General features: G+C 38.9%; 2 protein-coding genes across 2 annotated transcripts; one reads left to right on the plus strand and one right to left on the minus strand.

Moving 5' to 3' along the window:
• Window positions 1–4,872: 4,872 nt before the first annotated feature.
• Window positions 4,873–6,120, minus strand: LOC126379984 (cuticle protein 21-like). The gene is made up of 2 exons (XM_050029031.1): window positions 5,646–6,120; window positions 4,873–5,559 (listed from the first exon to the last, which is right to left on the minus strand). Exons 1-2 carry the CDS (start codon window positions 5,655–5,657, stop codon window positions 4,978–4,980), a joined length of 594 nt encoding a protein of 197 aa, XP_049884988.1. The 5' UTR covers window positions 5,658–6,120; the 3' UTR covers window positions 4,873–4,977.
• Window positions 6,121–23,469: 17,349 nt separating this feature from the next.
• Window positions 23,470–24,615, plus strand: LOC126379982 (cuticle protein 19.8-like). The gene is made up of 2 exons (XM_050029029.1): window positions 23,470–23,504; window positions 23,689–24,615. Exons 1-2 carry the CDS (start codon window positions 23,493–23,495, stop codon window positions 24,613–24,615), a joined length of 939 nt encoding a protein of 312 aa, XP_049884986.1. The 5' UTR covers window positions 23,470–23,492.
• The last annotated feature ends 2,295 nt before the right edge of the window (window positions 24,616–26,910 follow it).

Raw genomic sequence — 26,910 nt, forward strand, 5'->3', positions numbered from 1 at the left:
TTAAAACGCCCACCTCCAATCATAGTTGGCGCAAATGTACCCATAATATGCACAATACTATAAAACCCAAAATTGGTAGTTTAAAAAAGACTTTTAAATACGGTAATATTTAATAACTGCTACATTTTGGGCATCATACCAACTGTGGAAATTAGCCCCTTGATCCACTTTGAACCAAGTTCGACATTTATTTTGTAAGTCTTATTTATTGAAAATATACATATTGAAGTTATTAAAAAAAATTAAATGCAAACGCAAACCCAGACGCAAACAAGTTATAGATCTTTTAGTTGGTTCACAGCTGGATGAACTACTTATTTTAAGTACATATTTTAAACTCTTACGATATCCAGCAAGTCAAAAATGCGACAAAAGCGTGTTCTTACGGAAATAATTTCTTTTATCAAAGTAGGTGGGAAATAACAATGAATCTTAAGCAAAATAGTTTGAGTCAGGAGTTCCTTATATTATATTTTCAAAAATCATGACAATCTGTTTAATTTCAGTAGACGTGGTCTTATATCGACAGAAATACCGAAAAAATGGTAGGTTCGAATTTGAGACCACTGCAATACTTACTCTGTGGGATTTCACTTTCAACTTGATTCCAGGCCATAATCTTTATAAAAAACCTCATTCTCACGTTTCACAAGTCACAAAACCAAAGACTAGGCTGTATGGGCAGTTCCTTTTGCCGACCGGAATGGGCAAATCGAAAAAATCTCACTCTCACACGGGGGTACTGGAACATCACGGGACAAAGATTGTCACGGGAATATAACGTGAATTAATGATATTTCTGTGGGGAATATTGAATCTCTTTTTTTTTTCATTTTTATCTAAGCCTTGAGTAAAGGTAAATACTAACAAGATACTAAGTATTATCAGACTACTGGCCTATATTGATATTTTTGTAGGGATATTTTTAGAGACGGGGAAGAGTTGAACAAATTCAACTCTTCCCCGTTATACTATCACAAAATGCCAAAGCATTTAATAGGTTTTGGTTAAACTTTGAGCCCTTGAGCAAAGGCAATAAGTTAATTCTGCCAATGTCACCCGGTTAATCCGCTGTGTAATTGTAAAGTATGAACTTTTCGTAGCTGTAGAGTGTTTCGTTTTATGTTTGTAGATTATTAAATAAAGAAATAAAGAAAACAATATTTTTCTTTATTTTTAACATTTATTTTTGAATTTTATAAATGTTTTTTCTTGTATCGGTGAAAGTCGCGCAAGTCAACTTTGAATCCGTCGTGTGTCCTTTAAAAGCAAAGTCTATTTATAATGTTGCACCAGTTATTTATAGCAAATCTACGCGAATCAAAAAATCATCTCGAACAAAAAGAGTCATAAGGTTAATGAGTCTAAAGGCTCGAAAACACATTAAAGCGCATGCACTTATGAGGAAATAGCACAGGAAAATATCACTAAATCTTCACCAACAATAAAACGTGTGCGGACTAAAAAAGAAACGTGAAATCAGCGACAATGTCACTGAGCTGAGCTGTCATTGACATAAAATGGCGGATCGGGGTTGAATTGGGGTTGAAGTTGAGTGCGCGACAGACGCGGTTGACATCAAATACCAAGTATTTGACATATTCTCCGTCGCCTATAATAGGCTAAAAACTTTTGTATGAGAGTGAATCGGTCGAGGAAGCGCATGTTTCACGTTTTCAGACATTTGTTTTTCATGGCAAGAGTAAACATATCATCAATATACTAAGTGATTCCAGTGAAGACATAATTTTATTATCTACCTATATCTAGACGAATTTAATGAAACTTGAATACTTACAAGTCTTGAAAAAATTACGATTTGTAGGATTCTTTTAGCTCTTTTTTTAAATGGCAACACTGGCAGTTTTCTAGTTGCTATTGGCCCCGATTCCTGCAGACATCTCTTAATTTTACTATAAGTTATACCTGTCATTTTCTTATACGCCGAAAAGGAAAGGGACGGATGATTGACAGCTCTTAATTTTAGGAAGAATGAGTAAATAAATGAATAACCCGGGCGAATTTTTAGACGGTTGTTTTAGATTTGTGCTTAAAATTGACGTGTGTTCCATAAATTTTATGCTTGTCGATTACCCGTCCCTTTCCTTTTCGGCGGATAAGAAAATGACAGATATAACCTAAAATAAAATTAGATGGTGTTTACAGGAATTAGCACCATTATCCTACTAATAGGTTCTCTTAGTAGTCTGTGCTACCTAATCTAGGTACTAATCACAGGACTGGTAAGGTAGGTAATAGGTACTATAACTGGCGTAACAGGTAACGCGAGTTTCTAATAGAGTAGCGTGCGAGCTCCTATTGAAATAATAATGGGCGGTGACCAGTGATGTGCCGTTCCCGGGAATGTTCTTCGATCCGATCCCAGCAGTAAAAAGGCGCCAAACTTTTATAGCCTAATAGTAGGCATAAGTATAAGACCAGAGTACAAGAAAGAACAATTTGAAAGAGAAAAGCAGCCAGTGTCCTTACTATTGCAGAGTTTATACAACGGGAACGTTTCCGGAAACGGCACATCACTAGCAGTGATGCAAAAGAAACCGGTTAGTAATTTGAGTTTAACCCAGGAAATTGGAATCTGCCCGCGAGAAACACGGAATCAACACCAAAATGGAGATGTCGATCGTTAAATCGTTAATCGAGATTAGCCTGGGCAGAACACGATGTGCCAGCGCTTCGAGATAAGTATGGCCAATTATATCACGATGTGCCCAATTTAAAGTTGGGGGGATGGATTGGGAGCAACATATTTGTCGATTTGCCCTACAGTCACTTAGCCACATCGAGATATGGGTGGGCGTATCGTAATTATAGTTCCGTTTCACAACCCTGGTGGCGCTGATTGCACTGTGTATGAGTGAGAAACTGTATGGGCGTCTTACGATCTTAAATTTGTAGGGTGACCATAATATTGGCATATAATTTTAATGAAGGACTTTCTAGGCTATATTCCCCAAAAATAGATAGATAAAATACTTTATTGAACACAATGGACACAAAATACAGAGAGAGATAAGGACAACAATAAATAATATAGATTGATGGGAAAAAGAGTTACGTTCTTTGCTACTATGCTATGGTATAGCGGTATGTGTTGTTTTATTTAGAAATATCCGCAGGATTAAAAAAAAGTACTTACTGAGTTATATTCTCTTTGGTGGGAGTCCAATTTACTTGGAGGAAGCCAGAGAAATGTATTTGGTTATAACCTACCTATTATCGTCGTTTACAGTCAAGTGCGATTGTGTTTAAAGGCACTTACTTTTAGTAAGAAAATACGTTATATTTTTAAACCTTGACATTAGCCTGGTCACCCATCACGTCATCTGACGGTTCAACGTACCGATCTTTAGGACTTCGTATGCTGCAAGTTCATTGTGCCTCTGCCGACCCCATTAGAGATTAAGGGCGTGAGTTTGTGCACGTACGTACGTGATATCAGCTGTTGATGCATAGACTACAAGCCCTGTTTTTTTTGTGTGATATGTAGTTCTTTACTTATTTATATTGTACTAGCTTATGCCCGCGACTTCGTCCGCGTGGCGTGTTATAAAAGAGAGATCTTTGTGTGTGTGGGAGTGCATATCAAATTTCAAGCATCTAACTTATGCAGTTTAGATTTTTTCATACAAATGTTTCTTCCCGCTAACTCCCGTTTCCGTGGGAATTTTGCAATATCCTGTTGCAACTAAGCTTTAACTAAGATACCTGCATGCCAAATTTCAAGCGTCTAACTTAAGCGGTTTAGATTTTTCATACAAAAGGATTTTCCCGCTAATTCCCGTTCCCGTGGGAATTACGAGAATTCCTTTCTTAGTGCACCTCTACGGTACCTAAGCTACGTCCCTTCCAAATTTCAAGTGCCTACGTTTAGCCGTTTAGGCTGTGCGTTGATATGTCAGTCAGTCAGTTTCTCCTTTTATATATTTAGACTACTTGGCCGGAGCCCTGGGGGCCCACGGGCGATAATATGGCCCGCACTGTGCTTAGGTCGCAGCGCGTTGTGCAATCTGCAGTGCAAGTTGGTTCGTCTCGTGGGAACCGTAGAAATACCAAGGTTGTACACATACATATTACCCGCACTGAGCTTACGAACTTTTGCAACAAATAAACCTTAAAGTGAGGAGCTTAAATAAGGAGGTACATTTTTCATCAATCCTTAGATACTCATTATATTCCTACTATCGTTCAAACATTGTAGAGTTACAACAGAGGTTAACAGGATTACTTTAGGTAGGTTTCTACTAAAGTTTAATAAATAAGTTTAATACTTACTTAACTTTGTAACATCTTTATTTTCTAATGCATTAGTTATAAAAAGTCGCATCTTTTTTCTTAGTTGGTTTCTGATGAAATGTCATTTGTTCAAAATAGGCCGACCCACTAGTGTTTTAGGTAGGCGTTTCAACATTGTATACTAAGTCAATTAAATTCATCTAACTAATTAATTATATTAAGTATAATATAAAAATACACGCACGTCTCGGTGGTTTGACGAGAATTGCGGGTTCAAGTCCCATCCGAGTTAGACTTTTCGATTTAATTTTCGCTTTGTGGGTGAGTGTTATAAAAACAAAAACTTTAAATAAATCTGTTGTTAAAAGTACTCATATCAGTTGCAGGCTTTTGACCTGCTCTTTAGAATGAAACTGGATCAAATCCAATAATAACTTCAGTCCCGACAATACAATAATACTTATTACAGTTATTGTTATTGTGTTTTGAACAGACCATTACGCATTATCAGACATACCTAATAATCCATAGGTATCCTATACTTTAGTGAATAAAAACGCAAGCATTTTTTCGAAAGCACAACATTTAATTTAGTTATACTATCACAATAATCACGCATAGCTTATCTTATGTAACCAATAGGCATTTTACCAAATATTACGTACTTATTTAAAAATAAATACATTGAATTAAAATTATTTACTCCTATGTTTTGGCATCAAGTTAGTGGTGGTAGTAGGCAGGGGCAGCGTAGGCGACGGGTGCGGCAAGCTTGGCAACAGGGGCGGCGTGCACGATGGGGGCGGCATGCGCCACTGGCGCGGTGGCGTACGCGACGGGAGCGGCATATTTGGCGACGGGGGCGGCGTAGGCCACGGGAGCAGCCACCTTAGCGACGTGCGCGAGCGGCTCTCTGTGCACGACCGCGTTGAAGCCGTTGTGCGGGTCGGCGGTGTACTCCACGGTGCGCTTGGTGCCATCAGGGTCCACTACTGAGTATGAGCCACGGACTACGTCTCCGTCACGGCTTTCATGCTGGGTCTTGGAATCCCCAGTGAGACCATCCTGCACGTCATACGCGAAGGTGTACTGTGGGTGGGGGTCGTATTCTTCTACGGCAACCTTGGCCACAGGGGCGGCGTATCCCACGGGCGCGGAGTAGGCTACGGGAGTGGCCACCTTAGCTACAGGGGCGGCGTATGCCACTGGGGCGGCATGATAGGCCGGGGCGGCGGCGTATGCCAATGGGGCGGCGGGGACTACGCCGGCGCTGGCGGTCGCCATCAAGCACGCGAGGGCCACAAACTGTAATCAACAAATAAATTGTAAACAAATTGTAACTACACTGGTTTAGTAGGGGAATCACTGCGTTAGTACTTCACGAGTCACACCTTGAATGCCATTGTGTGTTGTGTGTTGATCGGAGATGGTGAATGATGTCTGATGAGGAGTGCTTTTTGCTTTTATACGTCTGGCGGGGCACACCCTTTCACTCGCAACCTCGCAGCGGCGACAGACGGCCCTGAGCGCCCCGGAGCGGCCCGGGCCTCCTCCCGCGGCGGAAGCTCACCCATCTCGCGTGGTACACAGCAATTAGGTACATGACACTAACATGATAATGATGCTAAGTTTATCTGTGTTTTCAGCTAAGTACTATATAAAAATCATCCTGTCTGTCTCTAAATAGATTTACAATTCAATAGGTCATAGGCATTATATTTCATTAATTAAGTACATTGCAATTTGAGTTCTTCTTTTTCCCAATTTAAGTCTTCCTCACTTCGACCTCACTAAACATTACGATGTCAGTCGAATCATTATCATCGTGTTTAAAATTTGCAACCTCTGCGTCATGTTTTGAAAATGAACTAAAAATACCAGCTATATCTCAATTGTGAACTGTATGCCAAAGCATGCGAACAGTGTTTACATGTCTATCTAGTAAGTAGGTATAAGCAGTTATATTTTGCAGTACTTACGGACTTCGAAATAGAATTGTAAGTACCTACTAATTATAAACTATATAAAGGAACGCTTGAGTTTCACTATGAGGTCGCAGGGTCTAAGCTGCTGCTGCAGCAGCAGCGTTTTAAACCCTCGATTTAGACTAATAATAATGTTTATCGGCGGCGGTGAAGGAAAATATTATGACCCACATTTCCGAGAAATGCGTTTCGTTGGTATGTGATCAAACCTGTTTGGGGTTTGTTTGTCCTTCGCGGGTTGGAAGGTCAGACAAGCAGTTGCTTCTGTAAATTCTGTAAAAAACCGGACCTAGCGAATCTTCAGGTTACGTAAGCGGAACCTGTGAAAATGGAATAACGCTAAGGAGATGATGATGAATAACTATTATGAACCAATACTTAGATACTCATTGTTATTTTGTTCATGCGGGCATCAAAACAACGATAAATAAAGATCAATCTCAATAATGAGGGACTTTCCAGGCTACGTTCACGAAAAACAACATAGATGGCGTTGTACAGCTTTAATGTGATTCCAGAATTCCAGAATGATATGTAATGGCAGAAGCATATATCTATATAAAAATAATTATTGCTTGATATTTGGATCACATTATTATAGAATTATGTTGCTATTTATATTGCTTCTCCTTATTTTTATCAGAATAATAGGTAATGGTCATCATATGATGTTATCATATTATATGGATATCCATATGATGACCTTTTTATTACCCATGCATTACCCATTATTTTCATGGATATGATGGATCATATCCATGAAATAAGAAGGTTAAATGAAGAAGAATCTGTACAACGCCATCCATAATGTTTTTGAGGAACGTGGAAACTCCCTCATTGATGAACTAAATGTCGAAGTGTAAGTAGTCCTTTTTTCCTTGAACACTTAAATGGAAATTAGCATTCGTTTGTATTCGGGAAATGCTATGATTGCTGAGAGACATTAGAAAAATGTGAACACTGTACAGATTCATCATCATCATCACCAGCCCATTAACGTCCCCACTGCTGGGGCACGGGCCTTCCCTATGGATGGATAGGGAGATCGGGCCTTAAACCACCACGCGGGCCCAGTGCGGATTGGTGGTTATTAACGACTGCTAATGCAGCCGGGACCAACGGCTTAACGTGCCTTCCGAAGCGCGGAGGAGCTCGAGATGAATTTTTTTTTGTGGTCACCCATCCTATGACCGGCCTCTGCGAAAGTTACTTTACTTCAACAATCGCAGATCGAGCGTGTTTACCGCTGCGCCACCGAGCTCCTCAGAGTACAGATTAGAAGAACGAAAGTCACTGGATCATCAAGTCATTGAACCGGTTTGAAAACGACCTACTTCAGGTACTTACTTAAAATTTATTACAGTTGTCGCATCGTACACGTAAGATCCGACATTTTTTAATACTTACCTATTATTTAGGGTCTTAAGCTAACCCCAACAATACGGTTTACGCTGGTAAGGATATTGGCTGTTTTTTGTTTGTTGTTTCAAGTGTCTGTTTTGTGACCTGTCCTATTATGGAGTAACTTGTTTTTACGTGAAACTCCTTGTAGATTTGCCGTATATGGTATTTACTACTTGGCCGGACGAATAGGCAGCGCTGAGGGCTCTCAGAGTTGAGCGTGAATCCCAGCTTAGGGCGTCGTGTGAGAGGATTATATTTGAAAGTATTATTCACCCCAGAAACTTCGACCACGCTGGCAGGGTCGCGCCCGAAACGTTAGACGTCTATCTAAGACTACGCCGAGATATTTGACTGGATCTTCCCAGAGGATCGCCTTGTCGAATATCTTTGATGACTTGAGTAGACTGTGTGACCGTGGCGTCTTCTTCTTCTTCTATCGTGTGGGTTGTGGGGTGGATTACCAACCCCGTCAACAATACAAAAATGTTATAATGATATTTTGAGAAGTATACTGCTGCACTTTTCTCCGGGTTTATCTCGTTTCGTGGATTGGAGATCTCCGTTGACAATAAACAGTTGTATTATCAGCTAATAAAGCTAGTTCGTTATTTGGGAATGTCACTGGTATACAATGAAAATAGTAAAGGGGAGAGGACGGAGCTTTGTGAGACTCTGGCATGTAACGGGTGCGGTGATGAGAGATTTGCCTCGGATAACGTTCTCTACTTGGCGAGACTATTGGAACCGCCTCTAAGACCTTTCATCTTAACGAAGGATAATAATGTTTTTGTGAGTACTTATCATAGAGCAACACGGTCCTCCGCGGACGTACCTACTTGCCTAACTAAGTACATACGCTAAGGGTTCGTAACAGACTTCAAAACACTCTCCTCTTCCAGAGCAGTTCAGCAGTGAGGAAAAAAACAATTAAATAACGGAATAGATAATTAATTAAGTAAGCAATAGCATTGCCTGGGTATTTTAGATACGCAAATAGTAGAAACGTTGAATGAATAGCAAGCGGGGCCTATGGCACGCGCGCTCTCGTTTCAGTTGCACAATATGCGCAAGCGCAGCGTCGTCGTCCGGCTCTGCGCTGTCAAGGATTGCTACCAGAGGACTCACCACCGCAGTATAACCCACTTTCTTGAAAACGATGCACCTTACCTACTAAAGCTGGATCTATTCAAACCTCATTCTGACGTCTGCTCGTCGTCTTTAGCAGACCCAGCTCACACAAGCTCGCAGCGAAATTTTCACATCATTCGTAACAGTGTTTATTTTTAAATGGATTCTTTTGAAAATTACACTATGTTTTAGCAGTGAGGAGAAAGGGGTATTGTACTATTATTACTAATTAACTTATTATTAAAATAATAATACTAAAAGAATCATGAATTTTCTTCTTCTTCTAATCCTTTTATCCCCTGTTGGGATGTAAGGCTCGAATAACAGGTTCTACTCGTCGCGATCATGAATTATACACACACACACAAAAACTCACGCCCGTAATCCCTAATGGGGTGGGCAGAGCCACAAGTAATCAAAGACAACTTGAAGCCACTATTGATACGATGTCGTAAGCTGGATATGATGAACCTTATGGTGATAAGGGATCGGCCTATCGCCCATAACATTAGTCCTCAGGATCATGGTTGGAGTAATCCCTCAAAGCTTTCGTTACGGTGACACTAAAACTCTATATAATGTTTCTTTTTGTAAATTATTTCTGTTTTAAATAGCGGAAAACTGTGCCTTACCTGAATTCTGGAATAATTAACATAAACATGCTTAATTTTTTAAAAGTAAGTATTTTACTTTTTGTAAGTATTTATTTTATACAAGATGTTGCACCGTCCCGCACCAAATTGTGATAAATGTTTTCTTGCCGGTCGGCTATTTTTTTTTGTTACTGTATACAGTACAATCACGACGAAAGCGTCGATGTGTGCAAAACTTGTTTTGTATGTTCAATAAAGTATATTTGTATTGTATTTGTATTATATATACATATACAGCAATGTGCGCTAAGAGTCCGTAACAGACTTCTAAACATTGTTGTATTGACGAATCGCATGCGTAAATAAACATCATTGCCTGATACAACAACCTCGAGTATTGACAGTGGATGATTGAACGCAAACATTAGCTAGAAGATATGGGCACTAGAAACAATGCGCATGTCACCTTGACATTATACTGTATGTTGTACCTACGTGTCTAATGCTATGATAATATCCAGCGCGCGCGCAGATGCTCAACAATACAAGTCCGCCGGCGCAAGCGCGGGCGCGGGCGTACCGATCTTATCGTCAACTCTCATGTTGCAAAAGAAGTTTATCCCACACATAACGTGTGCGCAGAGCAATTTATACTTACTCTATTTTCTATCTCCTAAAAATTCGCTATTTTTACCATTGATTTTATGGCAGTGGCAAATTGGGTAATTTCTTAGGTTAAAGATTATGTAATTTTGATTACTAAATAAAGAGATATAAAACTAACGAATAACATTTCTTTTTTTTCTATTTAACTTATGAATTTTAATGTAAAAAAACGTACTTCAGTCCGATCACGTTTTACTATGACGTCACAGTGTGCTTTTTCATACAAATATAATAACCAAGACGCCAAGGCCCCGCTCACGGCTCAAGTAACGGCTACTTACTTACATCAGTAAGCCTGTAATGTCCTAACCAAACTAGGGATCACAAAGTGATTTTTGTAATATGTCCCCACCTGGATTCGAATCCGGGACCTCCGGATCGTGAGCCCAACGCTCAACCACTGGACCACGGAGGTCGTTGAGATATCAAGTTGAAATTATTTAAATAACTAGGTACCCTTGTACTTTCTTTACTATTTTTCTCTCTTACATAACAACTTTATAACTACTATTGGTCAACAACGGTTAATACAGATGATATCTAAATGTGTTTATCGAAATAGGTATCTTTTGTCTACCGGAACACAAAATAAAGACATATGTCGCCAAAACACGCGGGGCTCGCTCCGGACGTTGCGTCAAAGCTCGTGACTACGAGACAAACCTGACACTCGCAATAATGAATTAGGAGGGTTAATCTACTCGCCTGTACCTTTATTGTTAGTATTCTGATATTCTCGTTAATATTTTGGCTGGTTTATGTCCTGCAGGACTAACATAAGCAACGTGATAAAATTATCGATGGATTCAATAAATTTTGACAAAATCGATAAGTAAGTCTATTTTTTTCCCTAACATGCGTGTTTAACCTTAATATTGGCAACTGTGTATTATTCGTTGTGAAATGATAATGGTTATCATTAAACCGTTGCTTTGGTGACAGAGTTTAACAGGGCCCGTATTTATTTTAAATAGATAGTAGCCGACACCAACGGCTTAATGTGCTTTTCATCTTAACGATCTCCCTGGTTCACCGTTTGAGCGTTGGACTCACGATCCGGAGGACCCGGGTTCGAATCCTGGTGAGGATATATGTATTACAAAAATCACTAGTGAGCCCTGGTTTGGTTAGAACATTGAAGGCTGATCACCCGATTGTCCAAAAGTAAGACGATTCGTGCTTCAGAAGGCACGTTAAGGCGTTGGTCCCGGTTACTGATGTAGGTAAGTGGTCGTTACATGAGTCATGTCAGGGGCCTTTGGCGACTCAACCATAACCCTGACAGCAGGGTTAATGTGGTTGGTAATCTACCTCACAACCCACACGATAGAAGTAGATCTTACTTTTGGACAATCATGTGATTCAATCTGCAAATACATACAGTTTGTCAAGAAATGTTGTTGTCAATACCGCCGAGGAAAGTTTCGGCAGCAGTCCGCCGTCTGCGCCAGTTTCGTGGTGAGAATACCAAGCAGTGACGCACGCGCACCTGATGCAACGTAGGGCATTTCTTTCACACAAATGAGGCCACTTTTATGTAAGTCAAGGCGGCGCGAACACGTTCATAGGTAAAGCATCACATGTCATAGATAATAATTTATTTACGTAACGCAATCTCTTTCGTAGATACTTTTAGAAGAAATAAAAAGTATTACATTATATAGGCTGTTAGGAGCAGTCAAATGTAATAAAATTATCAAAAAGGTAATTTAAAAAATCCGGTTTCGTTTTTGCAATAAATAACTGTTGGCAATTTCAAAAAAGGAACGTCACGTCACTTTTTAAGAGAAAAACGTTTTGGCGGGTGTTCCGTCTGCGACTTCGAGGAAAGAAAAACAAGTGAAGACGATTATTGTGGAGAGAAGCGAAAACTGAAAGACTATTTGTTGTATTCTTTTGTATTAATATTTCTTATTATAATTTGTAGTAATAATATTTGATTTCCGTAATAAGAGTGATATTTGAGCTACTTAACATTTACTGATTAAAACTGGGTATGTTACTAATATTTACGTTTTATTGTAGAGTTAGCTAACATCAGAAGTGTTTCGGATCCATTGCCGTAATGGACGAGCGAAAGTCCAGATTGAAGCGGAGGCCTTCCCGTTCACGCTCTAAGTAGGGGGCTGAGCAGGTGAGGGACGCCGCTACCTTTGCCGCGAAGAATATCACCGGTAGCGGGGAGCACCAGGTATGGTGATGTGTTTACCATCGATTGCAGATCACGATCGAAACGAAAACGCGTTCATCTGCTAGGTATGAACTCATTAAGAAGAGGAAGTCGAAGAGCAGCCGAAAATAGAAACGTGAACCAGTGAGTACGTCTACGAGTACGGTTACTTTACATAATTGGTGATTTGGTACTTGTAATAATTATAAATCAATCAAATGACGGCCGGAGTAAAACTTGTTGCCTACATATAAGGGCCCTTATAAGGGTATACAAGTCCTGGGCCATGACACATACTTGTGAACGTCCTGACAAACGCTACACAGGAACAGTTGTCGTGGAAAACATGACGCCCTGGTTTCGGTTAGACAACTGGAGTCAATTGTAAGCTCATGTTGGCAATTATAGGTGATTGTTTACTAATAATATTTATTTATTTTATTATTCATCTATATATTTATATGTACCTTGACGCACGCACACGCACCTCTCTCTCTCTCTCTCTCTCGCTATCTCACACACACAAACACACACGCGCACACACACACACACACACACACACACACACACACACACACACACACACATACACATGTTTGCAATCCACACTCATGTTTACCAAACTCGAGATTGGTACAGGTTTACCTAAGCCTAAAGGTAAATTGCCTAAACCAATCAATCAGTATGTTGCCTAAGTCTAAAGGAACAAGACTGATTTGGTATTGCATGAGTGGAGCATTGTAAATATCACACTCACACTTACACAAACACCAACACACTCTCATGTTTACCAAACTGGAGATTGGTACAGGGTTACCTAAGTCTAAAGGTAAATTGCCTAAACCAATCAATCGGGATGTTGCCTAAGTCTAAAGGAACAAAACTGATTTGGTAGTGCATGAGTTAACACTCACACACACACACACACACACACACACTCATGTTTACCAAACTGGAGATTGGTACAGGGTTACCTAAGTCTAAAGGTAAATTGCCTAAACCAATCAATCGGGATGTTGCCTAAGTCTAAAGGAACAAGACTGATTTGGTAGTGCATGAGTTAACATTCACACGTACACCAACATTCCACTCATGTTTACCAAACTGGAGACTGGTACAGGGTTACCTAAGTCTAAAGGTAAATTGCCTAAACCAATCAATCGGGCGGGATGTTGCCTAAGTCTAAAGGATCAAGCCTGATTTGGTAGTACATGAGTAGAGAATTGTAAATATAACACTCTCACGTATACCAACCTTCTACTCATGATTCCTAAACTGAAAATTGGTACGGGTATATTATACTATATATAATAGATATAGATAATATAAGACACGAGAGAGTCGCCTAAGACTAAAGGGACGCAGTTAGATTAAAATATCATTCGAAAATGATGTCAAGATTGGCCGAACGGAATGATAATTAATTAATCTTTGAATGATTTTATGTTACAGTTATTTGAGCAGCGCCTGAGGGCATGCGCTTTGCAGAATGGCCGTGTTGGCAATTTCAAAAAAGGAACGTCACGTCACTTTTTAAGAGAAAAACGTTTTGGCGGGTGTTCCGTCTGCGACTTCGAGGAAAGAAAAACAAGTGAAGACGATTATTGTGGAGAGAAGCGAAAACTGAAAGACTATTTGTTGTATTCTTTTGTATTAATATTTCTTATTATAATTTGTAGTAATAATATTTGATTTCCGTAATAAGAGTGATATTTGAGCTACTTAACATTTACTGATTAAAACTGGGTATGTTACTAATATTTACGTTTTATTGTAGAGTTAGCTAACATAAACACGGACTACTGTATACAATTACATCTGTAAATACTGTTTTCTGGCAAATAAATTATTCTTATTCTTATTCTTATTCTTTTAACTAGTAAAAAATAATATTTTATTGAATAAGTAAAATGTAATCAGCCTGCAATGTCCTATCACAGTGATTTTTGTGATATGTCTCCACCAGGGTTCGAACCTGGGATATCTGGATCGTGAGCTCACAGCTCAACCACTGGACTAACCTTCCTTCGATACTTGCTCCTCCGTGTGGTTCTTAAATACCTATGACAACCGGTGGAACAAGCCGATCCACACTGTATTCCACAAAATGTTGTTTTACTTTTTATTAGACATATTTTGAAGTCGGTTTAATTTATTAAAATTACTTTTTTAAATGTAAACTATGAAGTAGGTAACACTGTAAATATTATTACGTCTGTAACTAGGTACCTATGTTATCAAAACACTCGAATATAACAGGCCTTATAAAGAGGGACTTTCTAGGCTATGTTGCTCAAAAACAATATATAGATGGCGCTGTGAAGATTTTCCTTTGTTTTACCTTTTAATTTTATGGTTAACAAACATAATGCATCTTTTATCTTTGTCTTTGGGTATAAATGATGACACTTTTTATTACACCCAGGCATAAAATTACATCATCCACAAATTGTTATTTTGATCAAAGTAAAGAGAAGCAATGTAGGTAAGCAACATACATAATGTGATCCAAATATCAAGCAACAATTGCTATTACATTCTATTTTTGAATACCTAATTAATTATTTATGTAAGTTATTACCCGAATAATGAGAAAATACGCAATTATCACGTTAAGTCTCGACAACGCCATCTGTATTATTTTTCGGGAACGTAGCCTGGAAAGTCACTCATTAGTTAATGTAGGTCTCCCTTGACCATTTTCCAAAGTATTTTAATTTACACATTCCCAGCCTCTGTTAGTATAGTTAATCGAAACACAATATTCCTAATGAAAACTACTAAACTGATTTTGATGAAACTTGTACTATTCATGAATGCTGAATTATATTATATATTATATTTTATTTTGTAAAAGGGGATCCTGAATTAAATATGAAATAGATTTATGTGTATAATTACGCCACTATTAATTATTTAACAACTTTTACAATTGCCGCCATGAAAACTAACAACAGAGAATCTACTCTTTTCTTTTTAAACCACAGACTAAAAATGTACCGAACGTAACTAACCGTACGTAAATTATGCCTGTATCAGTTTAATATTGAGCCTCCTTGCTAGATTATATTAACTATAATCCACCAAGGAGTATTATTCTGATTGTTAAATAAAATAATTGCGTCAAATTGTTGCGTAATAATAAATAACAGCTCAGCTCAACTTAAATTCTACCAGCACAGCACAGCTCAGCTTAGCATCGGCACAGCACACCACAGCTATACAGCCATCAGCGATCTCTGCACGGCAATTGTAACAATTTGATTAATCAATGTATTAAAAAAATAATATTATTTAGTTATTATTATTAATTATTGTAATACATTTAATTATTAAATGACCACTAACGGCTTCATGTTGCCTACTAACTCTGATCAGGGCTTCCTTCATACAAAAGACATCAACGAGTTCTATGTTTTGTTATTGTTCCATGATAATGTTTTTTGACCACAACATTAAAAGTACTTAGCCGATTTTGATGAAACTTACACTATTCTCTAAGTTGGACGATACTTAATAAGAATTAAGTCGGTTAAGTATATTTTTCTGGACAAGGAGTTCATTATCCTTGGAACTCCTTCCTTACTCATCATTTTTGCTTATACTTACCGGCTTAGGTATGAAAAAATATATTATAAAAGCCATTAAATTATATAAAAAAATAATAGTTATTACTTCTGTGGCTAAAATTTATTCATTTACTTATCTATTAACATGGTATACAAGACATTTTTTTTTCACTTGGCGGCAAGGCAGACATCAGACAGACTAGAGGGTGGTATCCAGCCGGTAAACCACCTTAAGATTCGCCTTACGTCGTTTTATTTCTGATACCCAATGAATCCTGCGCTTATAACCACCACAAACATCACCGTTCATTCATTGCTTAGGTACTAAGATACTAAATACAGACCTTCACTACATGGAGCTTTGCTAGAACGTCTATCAAGGACTTAAAGGATTTAATTAAATGGTGCAGTTCATGGACCGTTTGACACATTGAAAATGTCAGCTCGCGAACTCTAGCTAGCATTAGGTGTGCGTGTGCTAAGCCCAGAATTTAGACGCAAAATGAATATACATTCGTACGTAAGCCCGTGCCTGTAATCCCTAATAAGGTGGACAGGATCACACGTAATCAGAAGGCCACTTCCGTATTTAAGCAGTTGTAAAGTGTAGAAAAATGGAGAAGAGGATTTCCTCTACGAATCGAATTATTCGATTATATTCGATTACATAAATTCGATTTTTAAGTGACTGCAATAAAAGAAGATTTATTTTATGACTATAGAAATTAGGTACCATCATTGTTATTTTATAGTCAGTACTTACCCATATACCTAGAAGTATAACACTTGGAACGAAAGGTTGAATATAATACAATCGGTAAGTTCTACCTATTATGGTTTCCTTTTGCAAAACACTGTTTTGACTTTTAGAACAGAAATTCCAGTGAAACCTTACTAAAACACTTGCTGAAATGATTAGGAAATACTTACTGTACTTTATAAGGCTTCTTTCAACTGATCAATTGTGGTGAATGAAAGAGTTTAATTTTTTTTTGCGCAATTAAATATACTTAAGGGTGGAATAATGGTGGAAAACGTAAACACGCTTCGATTTTCTCTTGTGATTTTTTTGTTCTAAGCTGAGTTGCGAAATTTAAAAGGTCACATAATTCGCCGACCAATAGAAGCGCCACGTGATGAGCCTAATAAGTATACTTCAATTAATTATTTATTTAAAGTCATTTAGATCTATCTAACCTCAATAAAGAGATTAAATAGGTAATGGTTGAGTCCAGACTATCCTCGCACAAGGACTGTAGTGGATGCACAGTGCCAAAACAATTATGTATTATTTTATTATTTTATTGTCTTAGAGAAGCTTACAGCGTTATTTACAATATAAGCGACTTAATAATAACTATTGGCCAATGTAAGTACAGGTTGGTAATATTAGATGGGAAACACAAACGTTATCTTAACGCCCCATACAGTACAGTACCTTATCTGTTAAGTACATAAAAAAATACGCTATTAATCCCGAATGGGGTGACCATACCAATTATTCCCAGTATTGAGAATCTGGTAAGTTGCGAATCTGGTGAATTGAAAATCTGGTAAACTGCTCCGAAAGGGTAGTCCCGTATAGCCCTGTCCCTCGGCGAGTCTTCACAATTGCTACGATTACTTCCCAGAAAAGAAAAAAACATATAAGTTTTACCATTACATTTCAGCTTTTTTATTTGTTGTGTTAAAAACAAATAAAAAATCAACATTTGGATCATACGCAAGTGAACAGAAGACAACTTGCAGCCACTATGCAAACTTTTTTTTGACGTCACTTATTGTATATTTGCCGCCGATGGCATTAACTACTTGGCCGGACAAAAGGGGAGCGTTGAAGGCTCTCACCGGTAACTATGGAAACGAAGTCCTATTCTGGAAATGAGGAACCGTTTTCTGATACAGTTGGTTAGAAAATAAATTGACAGTTTGCTGTTGCCCAGGCCAGCTTGGTCCATCGTTGTCGGACACGTCGGTGAGTTGGTGCCGGGTTGTATTTAACGCGCGCTGCGCTTGCGACACAATAGCCTTGACAAGGACGGCTGCGCAACTCTGGAAAACGCCCTGACACTGCATACGACGCCTCCTGCATGCACTGCTGAATGATACATGTAAGGAATGTCCTGACTCACTGACTAGGTACTTAAAAGGCACCCACCAAAAGTCTTGGATCTAGTAAGTAAATTGCACAGCAGTAGGCATTACGTATTTACGATACTTACTTATCACTACATAGTATAAAACAAAGTCGCTTTTTCTGTTCCTATATCCCTATGTACGCTTAAATCTTTAAAACTACGCAATGGATTTTGATGCAGTTTTTTTAATAGATAGAGTGATTCAAGAAGAAGGTTTATATGTGTAATAACATCCATTAAATAGTGGAGAAATATTGTTATTTTTGAACTTTTTAATGTGATGTCGTAAATAATTTTATTTTTTCCTCAGCATTGCACCCGAGCGAAGCCGGGGCGGGTCGCTATTATGTAGATAAGGAATAAGGATCTATTTTTCAAAATTTCCAGCAGGTACGAGAAAGAGGGTGTAAGAGGATGCCTAGTTAGGTTTTTGATAGATTTTTCAAACAAGTTGCAGTTCGAGATTTAATTCAAGTGTTAATTTTAATATTTCAGTGTCCACTTAGCGACCTGCCTACCTAACTTGACGTTAATACCATACATAGAGGATACTATTATAAAGTACGTAATAACATGGGTAAGGAGATGAACAACGAAATGTAACCAGGACAAAATAAGAAAATACTCACTCTCACGACTGTTGTGACTGTTATTTGTTTGATGTGCTTATTGTACTCGTATATTAAAACGACCTCTGTGGTCCAATGGTTGAGCGTTGGGAGGAGGTCCCGGGTTCGAATCTCGGTGGGGACATATCACAAAAATCACTTTGTGATCCCTAGTTTGGTTAGGACATTACAGGTTGATCACCTGATTGTCCGTGAAAAGTAAGATGATCCGTGCTTCGGAAGGCACGTTAAGTCGTTGGTCCCGGTTTCTACTTACTGATGTAAGTAAGTAGTCGTTACACGAGCCATGTCAGGGACCTTTGGCGGCTCAATAATAACTCTGACACCAAGGTTGATGAGGTTGGTGATTCACCTCACAACCCACACTATTGAAGAAGATTATAGATTTCCCGCAAATTACATTTAGTGGAGCCAACTAACTTCTAATTTGCCAGGGACTGGCCGGACTGACTGGAGAGAGAGTAAGGGTAATTAGTATTAAACAGAACGACCAGTACAGTACAACTATTGATTATATTTAAATATGATAACATTTTACAATCGTCCTCAATGCGCGGTAAGAATTAGATCTGTCAAAATACTTGAGCTACCGTTGTGACGTTCATTAGCTTAGTGATGTATCAGTCGATATTAGGTCGCTCGATTCTTTTCTATCTAACAGTAGTAAGGTAAAGAGTGACTGAGTCACAATAATACTTAAGTATTTTAGGCTTACTTTCTCTTACAATTTGAAATGGTCGGATATTTACATCTATAGGTATCATTCCAGGTGGCATATAGACAAGTTTATTGCACGACATACGCTAGTACATACGACCTTGGGTCCTTGTGACACTTGCTCGAAATATGTCCATTGTAATGCAAATGGCCACTCTCACTAGTGTCATACTCGGCGACTGTTCACTCGATGCTTCACTTGCTTGACAGTTAGATGTCCTCATACACTTTCGATTTATATACATGTACAGTCATGAGCAATATAATGTACCCACTTTAGGACTCTGTCGCACTAACATATTTTACATTTAGTGAGCTTACAGTTCAATTTGTCAAAAAAGTTAATGTGACATGGTACCAAAGTGTATACATATTAATGCTCGTGACCGTAGGTATGTAGGCAATGCACTTCCTATACTTACAAGCATTGATGTACAAAATGTTACTCTAGCTTACAAGTATAGTCCTCATTTGTATATTATTGGATTAGTTATCCAGCGCAATATTTTTTACTTTAACACATACAATTACGCCGGTAATCTTTAGAGGGATGGACAGAGCTAAAAGTAATCAAGAAGACAATTTACTTACAGTATTTTTTTATAAGTATGTACTCCTGAGATGGATATGATGCACCGCAAGATGACCAAAGGGTCACATTGAAGCAATTCCTCTAAAAAGCTACATATTACAATTTGATAAGTAAGTATTTGCAGATATAAAAGTGAGTGCGCAATATTGCTTTTTAAATAAGGGACTTTCCAGGCTACGTTCCCAAAAACAAAATAGATGGCGTTGTACAGATTTGATACATTTCGTAGGGAAATGAAAACCTATGGGGTAAGTGCTTCACATAGACCTAGAACCATGAAAAGCAAGAACGAAGGTCTTACAACACAAGTATTTTTATAACTTGTAGATTTGCTGCAACTGGTATTAACTACTTGGCTGGAGAAATGGGGAGAGCACTGAGGGCTCTCACACAAAATTTAAGACAACAGGCCTGAGGATGCCCAGTTTGGCGCGTACCTCGGATCAGGGCGTGGTGTAAGAGGATTATATTTGATCGATTGGTCTGTAGTAGGTCGATAGCCATAAGCGTTGTATGAGTAAAGGAAGTATCTACTTCGTCATTTTGACGACTTGCTAGAGTTACTAGATATTTGACATACTTACTCTCAACCCTCCCTTACCAGGGTTGATGAGGTTGGTAATCCCACAACCCACACGATAGAATAAGACATACTCTCTATAACTCATCGATCATACTTTGAAGAAATACAGTGGTGGTTGTGAGTCGTTGCATTGAGGAAAGTATGAGAGTTGTATGCCTTTTGCAGCAGCTTTTGTTGAAAACCAATCATTTGTGCAGGTACTTTCCCATCAGAAGACTGTGATGTACGAGTAGACACTCGTGGGTAAACAAAGAAAGGGCGCTTTTAGTAAACCACTCTCTTGTTCTATCAAACAAACACTACTAACCCGCAGGGGAGCCGCGTGATGAAGTAGGTATGCTCCATGCTTGTACCCACTAGTGGGATGAGTATAGATTTTTTTATGTTTTATTATAGCTTATAGCTGACCACCTATAAAAAGGTATTTTTCTATATTTATAGCAGTCACCCGGTTCGACAAGAGCTGCGGGTTCGAATCTCGCTGTCAGCTGGGCAAGTAGACTGTAGGATTGCTTGTAGGTTTGGAGCTGTTTTCTACAAAGTAAACACCTTGGTAAGTACTTGAAAGAACTCTTTTATTTGCGCGGAGCAATACAGAGCGTATAGTGCAGACACGAATGTTAACAGGTAGTAACGTCAACAAAATCTAAGTTTATATTTTTTAAATATAAGTTCTGTGTTGGTGTTGCCAACACCCGCCCGAGGCAGACTTTTTTGATTTCATTTTCTCTTTACTGACTATTACTTTAGGTACACATACATAAACTCACGGTCGTTACCCCTAATCGGCTTATTATGTTTTTTGGGTAGTTAGAGTTAGATTAATTATGAAGCTCATAATCAATTGAAGTAAGCAAGTACAAGTACTAGAACGGTTAACATGGTTCGTAGATTGAAAAATCCTTGGAGTTAGACATTTCGTCACTAGTAACTCGTCGAGTTTGCGAGCCTGTTTGAAATGTCGACGAGACGGACTCGTCGCACGCGCATGTCCGTACTAAACCAGATCATTTGCTCTATCGCAGCGTAACCTCGTTATAATTATGTCTATATGTTGAATTACTTTCATGTTTTTTAAATTACAAAACGACACTTAAACAATTTGATAAATCAGTTTGAGAGTTGTGCCCCGGTAAAATTGAGTAGGTATATTTACAAGCCAAGCCAACCAAGCTAGAGATAGATAATAATAATAATAAATAAAAACACTTTATTGCACACAAATTCACAAAACATTTACAGGATAAACTTATTCTAAGGTGGGCAAAGGCGGCCTTATTGCTAAGAGCGATCTATTCCAGACAACCTTCGGCAAAGGATATGGTACATTTGTACAGCTGCAGTGTAGCGCGCAGATACGTAAAATAAAACAATCGACACATTTTATATATACATACACAATCTTATAATACTAAATATATACATTATACACATACTATAGATATATACATACAATGATACATATAAGTAAAAATTAAATATTAGTTATATGACGCTGAGTTGTAAATCAAATTCTAAGATATAATAATGGATAATATCTGACCGACCGCCGCAAATTCGTGTCGCCTGTTGGACCCTTAATGGACATAGCGAAATGAAAAGCATTCTAAATTCATTGCATTTACTCCCTGGACGTGGACCGAATTGAATACATCTATAAGTATGATGCTCAAGTTCCTGTTTTTATATAAGAACTGTCACATTGACATGATCTTGAGGACAGTCTCGTAGCTGAGATTAGTTTATTAATAGCACCCTAAGTATAAAGAGTGGTTGCAAGTTATCTTCTAATAGCTTGTGCCTCTACCCTGTTTACTCGGGACGATATATAAGTCAGTTTTAGTGGTCATCTAAAATCACAATCAATCAATCTTTCTTTCTTTCTTTCAATGTGCAATATTTCAAGAGCCGAATAATATGGTCGTCGATGTGTCGGTTGTACAAGTACCCTGACCGGAACAAATGTCACTCTTGATCTTTAGCAACGATCTGGGCCGACCGGTCGTCGACGCGTGCGCTTACGGCGTGCAATGACAAATTACATGCCATTTCGATTAAGATTGTTAGAATAGAAACAACTTTTACAATCTCCAAATGTTAAAGCTTTTATAAGGTGAGTATTTTAAATTATGGAAATTTATTTAAAAATTATGATCTAAATTCCCGAATTTTAGCCTGCTCTTTACTACTAAACAGTGTTTAAGAAAAAGTGAACTCAATTTTGAAATATTTCGGTTGAAGTTTGCTTGGTATTCACTCTTCACAGTGTTTAAAATCTATTTAACATTGTTTTGTGGTAGTGTCATTTCGAAAAAAATTACCGCTCGTGATAATCGAAATCCACCCGGCCGGAGTCCCGGGCAGAAAGCTAGTAACATAAATTACCAATACACTAACTAGTGCCTCACTTAAGTACATGAATATTTGAGGTATAGTTTAAGCAGTTGGGGTTGAATATAATGTGGCTGATATTGCAAAATGGCGTACTTATCTGCAATATGTTGCTAAAATAATCTGTGTCTATTGACAATAGCAAATGACGCAAATTAGATACGCCAATCAGATACGTCCGTTAGCGACATCAGCGACGATAAGTAGTAGCTCTGTATCTATTTCAAATTAGAGTTGCCAAAAAACAGATGTAAGTACCACACAGATTGAGGAATGCTAGGTATTAAATACTTACAAACCTACTATTAGCAGTAGAGATAATATTATCATAAAATATTGTTAAGCGAATGTATTTTGAAAAAGTTCTCCAGTAATACCGAACAGCTCGTGTAATGCGACAGGTGTTCTGAAAATAAAATATTTATTAGAAAATGTTAAAGAATGAGTGCGGCCAGGTTTACGGGCGGTTGCACAAGTAGCTCTTTGTCCACCGTCATTGTCCGCGTACCCTCGACGGCCGCTCGTACGTGCGTACTTGAATATATTTAAATTTGGAGATGCGGCCGGGATGAGGCAACGTCTACTCGACTACTATAAATGCTGTTAGTGACAACTAGGGGATACAGTTCGCTGCTCTCAGCACCCCCGAACACATCACCACACACAATCAAAAATGGCTTTTAAGGTACGGACCCCGAGTGTAGTGTACATCAGTGAAGTGAAAAAAAAGTGGTTCTTTTAGCGTAATTTTCCCGATGTAAAAATCTACGAAATCAATTAGATTATTTATGGTACAACAAAGTGCCAGTGTCTGTTAGAACAAGTTTCGTATTTAATTAATATTAACAGTGATTTTTTAAATTTTGCAGTTGGTACTGTTGTCATGCCTGGTGGCGATGGTTCGCTGCAGCGTGGCCCCAGCGGCACTGGCTGCGGCCCCCGTCGCGGTGGCCCCTGTCGCCGAGTACGACCCCTACCCCCAATACCGCTTCGGGTACGACGTGGCCGATTCCCTCACTGGAGACTATAAAACTCAACAGGAGCAACGCGACGGTGACGTGGTACAGGGACAGTACTCTCTAGTGGAACCCGATGGCACTCGCCGCATCGTCGACTACGCCGCCGACCCGGTCAATGGCTTTAACGCAGTGGTACGCAAGGAGCCTCTTGTAGCTGCGGCCCCAGCTGTGGTGCCAGCTCGCCTGGCCGCAGCCCCTGTCGTCGCCGCTCCAGCCCCCGTCGCTGCCGCTCCAGCCCCCGTAGTGGCTGCTCGCTACACCACCGCCCCTGCTGTGTACGCGCCTGCCGTAGCAGCCAGATACGCGGCCGCTCCTGTGGTAGCACAATACGCCACCGCGCCAGTGGCCGCTGCACCTACCCCCGTGATCGCCAGGTATGCGTCTGCCCCGGTGGTGTCAGCGCCAGTAGCGCCCGCTCCCGTGGTCGCCCAGTACGCCGCGACCCCGGTTGCTGCTCGCTACGCCGCAGCTCCCCTCGTAGCAGCGCGTTACGCTGCTCCAGTAGCAGCCGCTTACAGGGCTCCCGTGGCCTACGCTGCTCCCGCTGCATACACCGCTCCCGCCGCATATGCCGCTCCTGCCGCATACGCCGCCCCCGCCGCATACGCCGCCCCCGCCGCATACGCCGCCCCCGCTGCATACGCCGCGCCCGTATCCGCCGCCTACACGGCGTACGCCGCGCCGTTGCCGCGATATGCGGTAGCTCCCACCGTGGTGCGTGAGGCACCCGCCAAAATAATCGAGTCCGTTGCCACCGCTGGTTACCGCTACCCTTGAAGAAACACTAATGACTTAACGACCATTTTTAAAAGACTTAATATGTATATCTTATAGGCTAATTGTGATTTTTCTTGTCTTTTTTTATTAATTAAGTATTATTAAATGTTATCGGACGAATAAAGAAGTTGAAAGTATTATGATGTATTTATTAAGCTTTCCTTGAAATACTAAAATATTGTTGATAATAATGTGTAGCTGAGCGATGTGATATTGGATTTTATGTAAATTGTTCCACGTGGCTATTGAATATAATAAAAAAACAATAAAATTGCACTGCGATGACTTTGTAAGTTTGTCTCTGCACACGAATAATTTCCAATATTACTTAGAGTACATACTGCCTACCTAAATTGGTATATAGTCGTGAACATTTGTATGTATTACTTCGACGTAAACGAAAGTGACTTACCAAATAGGAACGTATGTTATTAGAGAGAGATGTTGAAGCACAAAACATTAAGATGGCAATGCGAAATTGCTGCAGAGCACTTATCAATGTAAGTACTTAAATGATAAAATGAAATGGTTGACAAATCTTGTCTTAGCTTTCAAGATAAAAACAAACATGTTTAAATACCTTCGAGGAAACATTTTACTCTTACTTTACAATATTATCTAAGTACATTCTTAAAAATAAAACATATAATTCTCAGCTGACGCACGTAGACCTTAGTGGGGTGGTAGTGGTAAATGTGGTAATCAGAAAACGAAGTCAGTTATGCGAGCGCGAAAAGCTAACTCGGTCTATGGTTAGGTAAATAGGTTCCCAGTCTAGCCCGACACAGAAGCTAAATATATATTATAAAGTAAATTCTTATCTGAATGTCGAAATATATAGAATTCGTCATGATGGTATCGGCAGCTAATATTAAATCCTTTAGAATGTGAATTACCGCGTGGGATGTTATTGCAGATTTGTTTAACACTTACGAATTTATTAAAACAATCGTTAAAAAATGTATGCACCGCAATCTCGTCACTATCATGTCCCTAAACACAGTATTAACCCACCAAAAACTTTAGATAGGTACTTACCTAGTTAAATTACATACTTGGATCAGGATTCCTATGCAGCCGTAACCAACTGGGCACCCTCAGGCCTGTTGTCTTAAACGTTGTACCGGGTGAGGGCCTTCAGCGCTCCCCGTTTGTTCGGCCAAGTAGTTAATGCCATCTGCACCAAATCTACAATTAGTCACGTGAAAAAAAAATGCAGCCGTAAGTCTGAGCGAGAGATTTATCGCGCTGTGTGCGATATATGCAGGCAGTAAGCTACGGTTACAGGAGCCTTCCCTTACCGCTCCATAATAGTTAAGTACTTTCACGGGATTGTTTATAAAAATCGGAGCACAACAAGGAAATGTACAAGATTAAGTACATTATATTACTCATACCATGGATTGGTTTTTCTTGAATATGATGATAAGATTGTTGTTGATTACGGTTACTTATCGATACTTGTCATTTACTTACTCAAAGAAAAATAAACACGGCCAACTTTGTGCAATCGTCTAGTCATGACCGTCAATTTACCAGATTCATATTAAAAAAAAATATTCTTGTATCTACTTTTTTGTTGTAACTTTTAATTCCTTTTGTTAATCATTTTTTGTTCTTTAACTTCCTATTCCAACTTTTACATGCATGTTAATGACACAAGTTGTGCACGTCTGTAATTGGTGCAAGCACTGGCACTAACCTATAAGAAAGTTATATTAACTACTGTGTGTTTGTATTCTTGATGTGTCTAATAAATAAAAACCTTTATAATGTCATCGTTACCGTTGGCGGGAGTCGAGACATTTATTGTCGAGAGGCTAGAACCACACGGACCTTCGCGTGTCGAGATGTTATATTATACTTACATCAATGACATCAATGGTATGATGTCGCACATTGGGTCGAAAGTGCTATTGCAGGGACTTACGATTCAACTTTCGTTTATCACATATTTGATTATGCCAATAGATAGAGCTAATCAAACACAATAAATGTTATGTTAGGTCATTTTTTCCTAAAGTTTATACTTTGGTCAGAAAAAAACATTTTCTGTTTTTTTTGTATGAAACGTATCAAAGACAGTTAAATTTCTGCCAAGTCCATACCGATCCAGCCGCGAGACCTTATTTTCTGTAATCTTTGTCTAGTTGACTACTCAAATGCAAAATCAGCATCTGCCTAAAGTTGCAATTCTTTGAAAGAAATGGGTCAGAAAAAGACAAAAAATTCAACATTTCAAAATTCAGTTTTATGTTTTATTAATTTATTATAAGCTTAGTTCTATGTTAAATA

Source organism: Pectinophora gossypiella, chromosome Z, assembly GCF_024362695.1.
Source record: "Pectinophora gossypiella chromosome Z, ilPecGoss1.1, whole genome shotgun sequence".
NCBI classification, from domain to species: domain Eukaryota; kingdom Metazoa; phylum Arthropoda; class Insecta; order Lepidoptera; family Gelechiidae; genus Pectinophora; species Pectinophora gossypiella.